The sequence below is a fragment of the Entelurus aequoreus genome, linkage group LG13 (genome assembly GCF_033978785.1).
Source record: "Entelurus aequoreus isolate RoL-2023_Sb linkage group LG13, RoL_Eaeq_v1.1, whole genome shotgun sequence".
NCBI lineage: Eukaryota > Metazoa > Chordata > Actinopteri > Syngnathiformes > Syngnathidae > Entelurus > Entelurus aequoreus.
Window position 1 is genome coordinate 15,020,696 of NC_084743.1, and position 12,543 is coordinate 15,033,238.

The following is a 12,543-nucleotide window of genomic DNA, read 5'->3' on the forward strand; positions in this document are numbered from 1 at the left end:
ACACTATTATGTTAGATCCACTATGGACTGGACTCTCACTATTATGTTAGATCCACTATGGACTGGACTCTCACTATTATGTTAGATCCACTATGGACTTGACTCTCACACTATTATAGTTAGATCCACTATGGACTGGACTCTCACTATTATGTTAGATCCACTATGGACTGGACTCTCACACTATTATGTTAGATCCACTATGGACTGGACTCTCACTATTATGTTAGATCCACTATGGACTGGACTCTCACACTATTACGTTGTGGCTTGTGCAGCCCTTTGAGACACTCGTGATTTAAGGCTGTATAAGTAAACATTGATTGATTGATTGATTCACTCACGGTTGAAGTGAGGAACGAGGCACAAACTAACCCAGACCCGCTGTGTGATCTGTTATCGGCTCGGGACTGGAATTGGGATCAGGATTGCGGACCAAGAATGTTGATCGGGACATCTCTAATGAAGACGTTAGTCCAGAGTTGTGTTTTAAACAGCACACATTGATGATCCCAGTGAAAACACAACAGTACACATCCAGATCAGTACCTGGGCCAACAGGTCTTAGGGTCCACTCTGTGTGCCGGTCTCGGGCCTGGGATGGTTTTGATCTTCCAGAGTTGGTTTTCACGTCAGCTTTCTTGCTGGTGTCCACGCCCGGTGTTCTGGTGCAGTAGTCCAGGAAGCCGTGCGTGGTCATCACTTCTGTGTAACCCTTCTCACAGCCACACACTCCACTCTGCATGGGGGGGGTGGGGGGGTGGGGTACAGTATAATGTACAGTATTCACTCTATGCCTTACAGCAGGGGTCCTTTGGAGAAACACTAAGCATCATGTAGCAGTATTGCTAAGTGCTAAACAAGGAGCATAATAAAACAATCACTTACTCTACAATGTCTGCTCTCACTGGGATGCCGACTGATGGGATGTTTATATCTTCCCGTTTAGATGAAGATGAATATTTATGTATTCTGCTCATTTTAAACATACAACGGCGTATTAATTTCACAGAATCATCACACCGTTCACCCTTTCCTTTAACAACAACAACACCAACACTACTAATCATGGCAGACTTCATGAGAGACAACAAAGACTACTTTGGGACAATTAATGATCCAGAACCTTATATTTTTGAGCCTGAGTATAAGGAGGATGATCTGCATGTTTTAGAAGCTGTGTGCTAAACAGATGCAGCATTAGTGAAACACTAAGCATCATGTAGCAGTATTGCTAAGTGCTAAACAAGATATACAAACCTAATAAAACACTTACTGTACAATGTCTGCTCTCACTGGGATGTTTATATTTTCTCATTTAGATTAATAATTAATCTTAATCCTTAGGAACAACGCAAAACGAGCGCCTTTGTGTGTCTTTCTCGCCATATCCGTTTTTCCCTTCAACAACAACAACACTACTAATCAGGGCACACTTCCTGAGGGACAACAAAGACTACTTTCGGACAATTAATGATCCAGAACCTTATATTTTTGAGCCTGAGTATAAGGAGGATGATCTGCAAGTTTTATAAGCTGAGTGCCAAACAGATGCAGCTTTAGTGAAACACTAAGCATCATGTAGCAGAAGTGCTACACAAGATATACAAACTAGGAGCATAGTAAAACAATCACTTACTGTACAATGTCTGCTCTCACTGGGATGCCGACAGATGGGATGTTTATATCTTCCCGTTTAGATGAAGAATTAATCATAAATTTTTTTTTTTTAAATCCGAAATTGAGCATCTTTTCGTGTTTTTCTCGCCATAGAAATTGGATGTCAAAGTTGACCAACTTCTCGGTTTATGTCCAAAACCTTCTACTATTTAGGTTAGACTAGAGGCATGAATAATGATCTAGAGTTGACTTTCACCAGCTCAGGGGTGAGGCAGCAGCTCAGTATGTCAATATAGCAGCATAAGCGAGTTAGCGCTCCGTCTGCGTTAGCACTTATAATAACAAAATCGCTAATACTTACTTAATATTCAGGTCACGACATGTAAATGGAGTATTGTTGGCGGCATTTGGACGGTTGTTTCGAGGGATTTGTGGGCGGACTAAAGGATCCCCCATTGGCTCCATTGTAAGCTGACTTTCGCTAATGTTGATTTACAATTTAGAATGCACAAAAAAAGAAAAAAGGGAAAGGAAAAGGAAAAGGGTGCAGTGCCATCTCCGGGTTGGGGAGGAGACCCTGCCCCAAGTGGAGGAGTTCAAGTACCTCGGAGTCTTGTTCACGAGCGAGGGAAGAGTGGATCGTGAGATCGACAGGCGGATCGGTGCGGCGTCTTCAGTAATGCGGACGCTGTATCGATCTGTTGTGGTGAAGAAGAAGCTGAGCCGCAAGGCAAAGCTCTCAATTTACCGGTAGATCTACGTTCCCATCCTCACCTATGGTCATGAGCTTTGGGTTATGACCGAAAGGACAAGATCACGAGTACAAGCGGCCGAAATGAGTTTCCTCCGCCGGGTGGCGGGGCTCTCCCTTAGAGATAGGGTGAGAAGCTCTGCCGTCCGGGAGGAGCTCAAAGTAAAGCCGCTTCTGTCTGGGGCGATTTCTGAACTGAATCGCAAGATGGATCACATCATGGAGAAGCTTGTTGAAAGACAAAAATTGGATATGAGAGCCAACATGGACGAATAGAACAGACAAGCCATTGTAATGTCTGCTCGCGGAAAAACAAAAATCCTAATCTACGATTTGACTCCCTCGAATGGCCTTGACGCTGCAACAACAGGAGCAGGCTGTTCTGAAAACATCTCAAAGATGGACACCTTTGACCTCCCTCCCTCCTCAACGACACCTGGAAGTCGAACTTTGCTTGCATTGCATGCAGAATGGCCCCGGGCCTATGGACACAACACCACTACACCCAAAGACAATGGGCATATACACAAACACACACCCCACCCCCACCTAACACCTTCACCACCGCTTGATTCCCCTTCGGGGTGATGGACGGCTGGCAGCGCTTCATAGCAGCAGTCGACCTCCAGGGTCCCAACTTCACCCCCCCTCTGTTGCAAGTTGTTGTGATTAAATGTAATTTGTTTATGTGTGCTATGGCAAATTAGGTGTTTTCCCTTGGACTCAGTCTGGACCCCCTCCCGAGGGTCCAGCCTTTGACTGATATTTTTTACTCTTCCCCAGCTTTCCCAATATCACCTTTTTCCCACCTTTCTTAAGGAGCGCCGTAAGTGGCTGATCCGTTAGCGGTCCTGTTCTTGTCTCCCTGTAACGCATGTCTGCTCTTAGTGGGACTGTGCCGAAAATGTAATTTCAGTTCTTATGTGTCTTGTACATGTTAAAGAATGGACAATAATAAAGCATCCTGAATCATCCTGCTCCTCCACTTCGAGAGGAGCCAGGCGAGGGGGTTCGGGCATTTGGTCAGGATGCCAACCGAACGCCTCCATAGGGAGGTGTTTAGGGCACGTCCGACCGGTAGACGGCACAGGGAAGACCCAGGACACATTGGGAAGACTATATCCTATGACTATGAAGCATTTAAGTCCCATCTTAAAACTCATTTGTATACTCTAGCCTTTAAATAGACCCCCTTTTTAGACCAGTTGATCTGCCGTTTCTTTTCTTTTCTCCTCTGCCCCCTTCTCCCCTGTGGAGGGGCAGGGGACACAAGTCCGGTGGCCATGGATAAAGTGTTGGCTGTCCAGAGTCGGGACCCGGGGTGGACCGCTCGCCTGTGCATCGGTTGGGGACATCTCTGCTCTGCTGACCCGCCTCCACTCGAGATGGTCTCCTTCTGGGCCCACTATGGACTGGACTCTCACACTTATGTTAGATTCACTATGGACTGGACTCTCACAATATTATGTTAGATCCACTATGGACTGGACTCTCACTATTATGTTAGATCCACTATGGAGTGGACTCTCACTATTATGTTAGATCCACTATGGACTGGACTCTCACTATTATGTTAGATCCACTATGGACTGGACTCTCACTATTATATTAGATCTACTATGGACTGGACTTTCACAATATTATGTTAGATCCACTATGGACTGGACTCTCACTATTATGTTAGATCCACTATGGACTGGACTCTCACTATTATGTTAGATCCACTATGGACTGGACTCACACTATCATGTTAGATCCACTATGGACTGGACTCTCACTATTATGTTAGATCCACTATGGACTGGACTGTCACTATTATGTTAGATCCACTATGGACTGGACTCTCACTATTATATTAGATCTACTATAGACTGGACTTTCACAATATTATGTTAGATCCACTATGGACTGGACTCTCACTATTATGTTAGATCCACTATGGACTGGACTGTCACTATTATGTTAGATCCACTATGGACTGGACTCTCACTATTATATTAGATCTACTATGGACTGGACTTTCACAATATTATGTTAGATCCACTATCGACTGGACTCTCACTATTATGTTAGATCCACTATGGACTGGACTCTCACTATTATATTAGATCTACTATGGACTGGACTTTCACAATATTATGTTAGATCCACTATGGACTGGACTCTCACTATTATGTTAGATCCAATATGGACTGGACTCTCACTATTATGTTAGATCCACTATGGACTGGACTCTCACTATTATGTTAGATCCACTATGGACTGGACTCTCACTATTATGTTAGATCCAATATGGACTGGACTCTCACTATTATGTTAGATCCACTATGGACTGGACTCTCACTATTATGTTAGATCCACTATGGACTGGACTCTCACTATTATGTTAGATCTACTATGGACTGGACTTTCACAATATTATGTCAGACCCACTCGACGTCCATTGCATCCGGTCTCCCCTAGGGGGGGGGGGGGGTTACCCACATATGCGGTCCTCTCCAAGGTTTCTCTTAGTCATTCACATCGACGTCCCATTGGGGTTGTGAGTTTTTCCTTGCCCTTATGTGGGCTCTGTGCAGCCCTTTGAGACACTTGTGATTTAGGGCCATATAAATAAACATTGATTGATTGATTGATTGATTGATTGATATGTCTTCCGGCTGGCCTGGGAACGCCTCTGGTTCCCCCGGGAAGAGCTGGACGAAGTGACTGGGGAGAGGGAAGTCTGGAGTCCTTGCTTAGGCTGCTGCCTCCGCAACCCGACCTCGGATAAGTGGAAGAAGATGGATTGTGAATACTACTCCTGCCCTATCCACCCTCCATGGTGAAACTGTTGGTGTGGTAGTTGCACGCGTCCTACAGCGAGGGGGCGGCAAAACGTCGGCCTCGTGCCCCTGATCGCTCCGAGATTTGTATGCAGTCCCTGCACCTTCGGCCCCGAAGGTGCGGCCGCATCCCGGCGCCCAGCCGGCGTTTATTGGCGTTAACACGATTACACTTTACGACCCGTTCTCGCAAATTCAACATGTCATCGCTCAGAGTCCATTTGAACCGATCGGGGGTCTCACCGAGGCGCAGCGAGAGAAGGGTTTGGTGCACGGCGGATGGCAGTGCTGGATCACGCTCGGCCTTTTCTGCGGGAAACACCCCCCTGGATGGGAAAAAAGAAGGGTTTTCACTTCAGTGCCTTCACTCATCGATCACTAAATTAATGTGGTGCCACCACTGATTAATGGGCTTAGTCGCCCATCAAGGTGCATGATCAATCTGTGAACATTTTAATTCCAAGTAGGAAAATTGCATGTCAAAATATCAAAGCGGTGTTGGGCTTCCCCCCCGAGGGGAAGGAGGTTATTCCTGGTGGCCAGAAACACTTTCTTTAAAGCGATAAGATCACGTCCGGCTTCTATTTACAGCACGCTGAGCTCACCCTAAGCTCTCGTTCCCACAGCGCCCGCTGCCTTTGTTCCGTTTCTTCCACGCCTGCTTTCTCTTCCCACACATACAAATGCATGATTATATTTATATGGATTGAAAGTCTCCCAGCTCGGCCTTCTGGCTTATTGATTACTTATGCTAAGAGGAAGGGGGAGAAATCGATGGAGGCCCGCGCATGAGAACAGTCACATCAGATAAGGTGGTAAATTCTGAAATTCGCCTTCACGTGCGCCGCTGTGGAGGACGTGTGAGCGCCGTGAAGACGTTCCGGAATGGATGTATCGGATTTTGCTGGAGAAGATGAAATAACGCGGGTTTAGTTTGTAATTCAATTTGGCCCGCGAAACGCAATAATAAATGATTGCATTCATTTTAAAAGGCTGCCTTCAATGCGGCCGTTTTGTCGCCATCAAGTGGACAACGCAAGGATTTCAGGTCCGTGACATTTCACTATTCTCCGAATGGAATTGTAAGGGTTTTACATTTTTTATGGTGAATTGAATTTTTTAAAATAATATCCACAAAGTTCAGTGAGCAGGTTGTGTTATGTGTGATGATGTGTGTGTCGTCATTTTGTGTTGGTTGGATTTCCCCGCCCTTTTTTTTTTTTTTTTTAGAATTATGACTAGGGAAGGTTGTTTCCATCGGGTCATATACAATATAACAATGTGGAACTATTTATACTGGATGATGTATCAAATTGGTAATATTGAATGCTGCATACAACTATTTCAACAAAGTAAAGTGTCTAGTGTTATTTGTGATAATGTGTGTGTTGACATTTTGTGTTGGTTGGATTTTTTTCCCTTTTATTTTATTTTTTAAAAACATTTTTTAGCACTATGACTAGGGAAGGTTGTTTCCATCGGGTCATATAAGTATATGCCAACAATGTGGAACTATTTTTTACTGGATGACGTATCAAATTGGTAATATTGAATGCTGCATACAATTATTTCAACAAAGTAAAGTGTCTAGCACACAATAACTATGGTGAATTGACATTTTTAAAATAATTTCCACAAAGTTCAGTGCGCAGGTAGTGTTATTTGTGATAATGTGTGTTGACATTTTGTGTTGGTTGGATTTTTTTTCCCTTTTATTTTATTTATTTTTTTTAATTTTTTTTATAGCACTATGACTAGGGAAGGTTGTTTCCATCGGGTCATATAAGTATATGCCAACAATGTGGAACTATTTTTTACTGGATGATGTATTCAATTGGTAATATTGAATGCTGCATACAATTATTTCAACAAAGTAAAGTACACACAATAACTATGGTGAATTGACATTTTTTAAAATAATATCCACAAAGTTCAGTGCGCAGGTAGTGTTATGTGTGATAATGTGTGTGTTGACATTTTGTGTTGGTTGGATTTTTTTCCCTTTTATTTTATTTTTTAAAAACATTTTTTAGCACTATGACTAGGGAAGGTTGTTTCCATCGGGTCATATAAGTATATGCCAACAATGTGGAACTATTTTTACTTGATGATGTATACAATTATTTCAACAAAGTAAAGTGTCCAGCACACAATAAGTAAAAAAAAAAAGTTGCCCATCATGCATGCGGATTTTGGCATGTACTTATATGACCCGATGCAAAAAACATTCCCTAGTCATAGTGCTAAAAAAAAAAATAAAAAAATTAAAAAAAAGGAAAAAAAATCCAACCAACACAAACACTTTGTGGATATTATAAAAAATGACAATTCACCATTAAGAATGTAAAACTATTACAATGCATGACGGTAAACACTCTCCACACTTATCCATGTATGGCGCATTTTAGCTGCTTGATATTTTGGTATTGATTACAAAACTTTAAGAAGGTCGTCCCGGAAGTATATAACATACTTTTAATGTCCAATTGTAGTAATTATTGATTATATATTTCACTATATTATTATGATATGTACACACATATATATATATATATAGATATATCTATATATATATATATATATATATATATATATATATATATATATATATATATATATATATATATATATATATATATATATATATATATATATATATAGACATATATATATATATATATATATATATATATATATATATATATATATATATATATATATATATATATACATATATATATGTCTATATATATATATATATATACATATATATATATATATATATATATATATATATATATATATATATATATATATATATATATATATATATATATATATATATATATATATATATATATATATATATATATATATATATATATATATATATATATATATGTGTATATAAAGACTATGCAAACCCTTGATTATGCATATTGATGCACTTGCAGACACGGTGGTGTTTGGCACCAACACTGACATATTCATACTTGCATGCACATTTTGAAGGACGGACTGTTCACCTGTGACAATGAGTCCGTCTGAGCGCTGACACCACACCGCTCTCTCGTTATTGCTCCATCCTCCCGTCCTCCACTGGTAACTGTGGCATTGGCCTCCTGTGGCACAAGCAGACCATGCTCATTAGCGGCTGCTATCGACCACGCGGCCCCGTTGTCAGGCTCCGAAGGGGATTCACCGGCCCTGCGCTACCCACACATAATAGTTCAGGACACAGGTGTAAACAATGCCTCATTTTATTCGGCCATGCCGCATCATTTTTTGTCGTATGCCGATTAATTTACGTGGCCCCTGACGTCATTGTATGTCATATGTTGCTTTAATTTATATTGCGCGCTACGTCATTTTTATGTCATATGGTGAATTCATTAAAGTTGCACACCAAATTATTTTATGTCATATGCTGCAATATTTCACGTGGCCTGCCACATCAATTTGTCATATGGCGATTAATTTACGTGGCCCCTCACGTCATTTTATGTCATATGTTGCTTTAATTTATATTGCACGCTACGTCATTTTATGTCATATGCTGAATTAATTGAAGTGGCCCGCCAAATTATTTTATGTCACATGCTGCAATATTTAAAGTGGCCCGCCACCTCATTTGTCATATGACAATTCATTTACGTCATTTTATGTCATATGCCGATTAATTGAAGTGGCCCGCCAAATTATTTTATGTTGTACACTGCAATATTTTATGTGGCTCTGCCATATCATTTTATGTCATATGCCAAATTAATCTAAGGGCCCTGCCAAATTATTTTATGTCATATGCTGCAATATTTAAAGTGGCCTGCCACATCAATTTGTCATATGCGGATTAATTTATGTGGCCCCTCACATCATTTTATGTCATATGTTGCTTTAATTTACATTGCGCGCCACGTCATTTTATGTCATATGCCGAATTAATTGAAGTGGCCCGCCGAATTATCTTATGTTGTACACTGCAATATTTTATGTGGCTCTGCCATATCATTTTATGTCATATGCCAAATTAATCGAAGGGGCCTGCCAAATTATTTTATGTCACATGCTGCAATATTTAAAGTGGCCCGCTACATCATTTTGTCATATGACGATTCATTTACGTAATTTTATATCATATGCCAATTAATTGGATTGGCCCGCCAAATTATTTTATGTTGTATACTGCAATATTTTATGTGGCTCTGCCACTTCATTTTGTGTCATATGCCAAATTAATCTAAGTGGCCCGCAAAATTATTTTATGTCACATGCTGCAATATTTAAAGTAGCCCACTACATCAATTTGTCATATGACGATTCATTTACGTGGCCCCTCACGTCATTTTATGTCATGTGCTGCTTTAATTTATATTGCGTGCCACATCATTTTATGTCATGTGCCGAATTAATTGAAATGGCCCGTCAAATTATTTTATGTCACATGCTGCAATATTTAAAGTGGCCCGCCACATCATTTTGTCGTATGACGATTCATTGACGTAACTTTATGTCATATGCCGATTAATTGAAGTGGCCCGCCAAATTATTTTATGTCACATGCTGCAATATTTATCGTGGCCCGCCATATCATTTTGTCATATGACAATTAATTTATGTGGCCCGCCAAATTATTTTATGTCACGTGCTGCAATATTTAAATTGGCCCGCTACATCATTTTGTCATATGACGATTCATTTACGTAATTTTATGTCATATGCCAATTACTTGAAGTGGCCCGCCAAATTATTTTATGTTGTATACTGCAATATTTTATGTGGCTCTGCCACTTCATTTTGTGTCATATGCCAAATTAATCTAAGTGGCCCGCAAAATTATTTTATGTCACATGCTGCAATATTTATTGTGGCCCACTACATCAATTTGTCATATGACGATTCATTTATGTGGCCCCTCACGTCATTTTATGTCATGTGCTGCTTTAATTTATATTGCGTGCCACATCATTTTATGTCATGTGCCGAATTAATTGAAATGGCCCGTCAAATTATTTTATGTCACAAGCTGCAATATTTAAAGTGGCCCGCCATATCATTTTGTCATATGACAATTAATTTATGTGGCCCGCCAAATTATTTTATGTCATGTGCTGCAATATTTAAAGTCGCCCGCCACATCATTTTGTCATATGACGATTCATTTACGTAATTTTATGTCATATGCCAATTAATTGAAGCGGCCTGCCAAATTATTTTATGTTGTATACTGCAATATTTTACGTGGCTCTGTCACTTCATTTTATGTCACATGCCAAATTAATCTAAGGGGCCTGCCAAATTATTTTATGTCACATGCTGCAATATTTAAGGTGGCCCGCCACATCATTACGGTAAAAAATTGGCAGCTCAGTTGCCAGAAAGTTCTTACGTATGTTGTAAGAACCATTGTGACTTTTACTGTCAAATTCTGGCTTCTAAGCTGCCTTTTTTTCCCTGTTAAAAAAACATTTATTGTATATTTTGTTGACTTTGTTGCCAATTTTTTTTACTGTGAAATATAGAGATAAAAATATATGCAAAATAATCAAATGCAGAAGCAAATTCATATATTAATCACCGTTACAAGCGGCCATAACTGATGTGTATAAACAAGTTTGACACCCCTGCATTAGAGACTCATTTTTTTGCACCGCGGGGGGGACATGAGAGTTTTTAGTGGAAACACAGAAATAATAACTATCATCATCAAGCACAAAAAAAAACCATTGAATAAAGATCAGATAAAAAATGCCAGATTTAACGAGACGGGTGGCATTAAGTGAAATGCCAAGTACTTGACATTTTTTAGTTAAGAGTGGCTAATTAGTGAGGAAGAATGCGGGTTATTCGGAACATTGAGGTGCAGCGAGAGGAAAAGGGCAAGATTATTTGATCAAACAGGAAAAACAACACTTAGATCACTATTCTCTCATTTGATTCGGTGAAAAAAATGAGGTGCAACCGCCCGTCATTCAAGTGTGGACCTTCCCTGTTCCCTTTCACGCAACCAATAATAATAATAATAATAATAGATTTTATTTGTAAAAAGCACTTTACATTGAGTAAACAACCTCAAAGTGCTACAGTGTATTAAAAATACAAATAAAATAAATAGATAATAAAAAATAAATAAGAATAAAAACAGCCAAATAGCTAAAACTAGTATGCATATATCTAAAAAAAGCCTTTTTTTTTTAAAAAAAAAGAAGGGTTTTTAAGCCTTTTTTAAAAGCATCCACAGTCTGTGGTGCCCTCAGGTGGTCAGGGAGAGCGTTCCACAGACTGGGAGCGGCGGAGCAGAAAGCCCGGTGCTGCGTCTTAACCACACAAAAAATAAAATTAAAAAAGGTATCACGGAAAAATCCATCTTGTTAGTAATTCGCGACTTAAAGGGGAACCGCACTTTTTTATTTTTATTATTGCCAATCATTCACAATCCTCATGGAAGACACTTTTTTTTTAATGCATTCTAAATCGTAAAATACAGCAAGTATGAGGTGGCTAACACCGCAGCTAATGGGAGCGCTCTATTCTTGTGTGGTGTTCGGGTCTGTGGGACCCGTTTTCATTTTTTTATTAAAAGAAAAATGATACAATTAATTAATTTTTCCAACTGAAACTGTCAAAATTATTCTATCTAAATGATCACAATACTTTGTGTTGAAGTGAGTCCCTAGCTGGGGGACGGGAGCTGTCTTTGAAACCTACCAAGAAGAATGCTGGTAAAACTCCACTGGGTAAGGGGGAGAGCAACATGAAGGGTTGTCTGTTTTCTCTCATGTATGGTAATCAAAAGAAGGATTTTGTTCTGGTCCAAGGACTTCAAAGCGGAGAGATGACAGGATCTGCCCAATTTTCAGACGAACTCTTTTTGAACTATTTCATGGACCTCTTTTTGAAGTATTTTACGAATTCTTTTTGAACTATTTTATGGACCTCTTTTTGAAGTATTTTACTAACTCTTTTTGAACTATTTTATGGACCTCTTTTTGAGGTATTTTACGAACTCTTTTTGAACTATTTTATGGACCTCTTTTTGAAGTATTTTACAAACACTTTTTGAACTATTTTATGGACCTCTTTTTGAAGTATTTTACAAACACTTTTTGAACTATTTTATGGACCTCTTTTTGAAGTATTTTACAAACACTTTTTGAACTATTTTATGGACCTCTTTTTGAAGTATTTTACAAACACTTTTTGAACTATTTTATGGACCTCTTTTTGAAGTATTTTACAAACACTTTTTGAACTATTTTATGGACCTCTTTTTGAAGTATTTTACAAACACTTTTTGAACTATTTTATGGACCTCTTTTTGAAGTATCTTACAAACACTTTTTGAACTAT

The 12,543-nt window shown here is 39.4% G+C and overlaps 1 protein-coding gene across 1 annotated transcript in view; it reads right to left on the minus strand.

Moving 5' to 3' along the window:
• The window catches only part of thsd7ba (thrombospondin, type I, domain containing 7Ba), a 517,449-nt gene that overhangs the window by 3,856 nt on the left and 501,050 nt on the right, over positions 1-12,543 (minus strand). Inside the window, exons 25-27 of the mRNA XM_062067490.1 lie at positions 8,223-8,318; positions 5,440-5,522; positions 550-739 (exon numbers count right to left, since the gene is read on the minus strand). Of these exons, the coding sequence (XP_061923474.1) occupies positions 550-739; positions 5,440-5,522; positions 8,223-8,318 (369 nt within the window). The remainder of the gene's footprint in view (positions 1-549; positions 740-5,439; positions 5,523-8,222; positions 8,319-12,543) is intronic.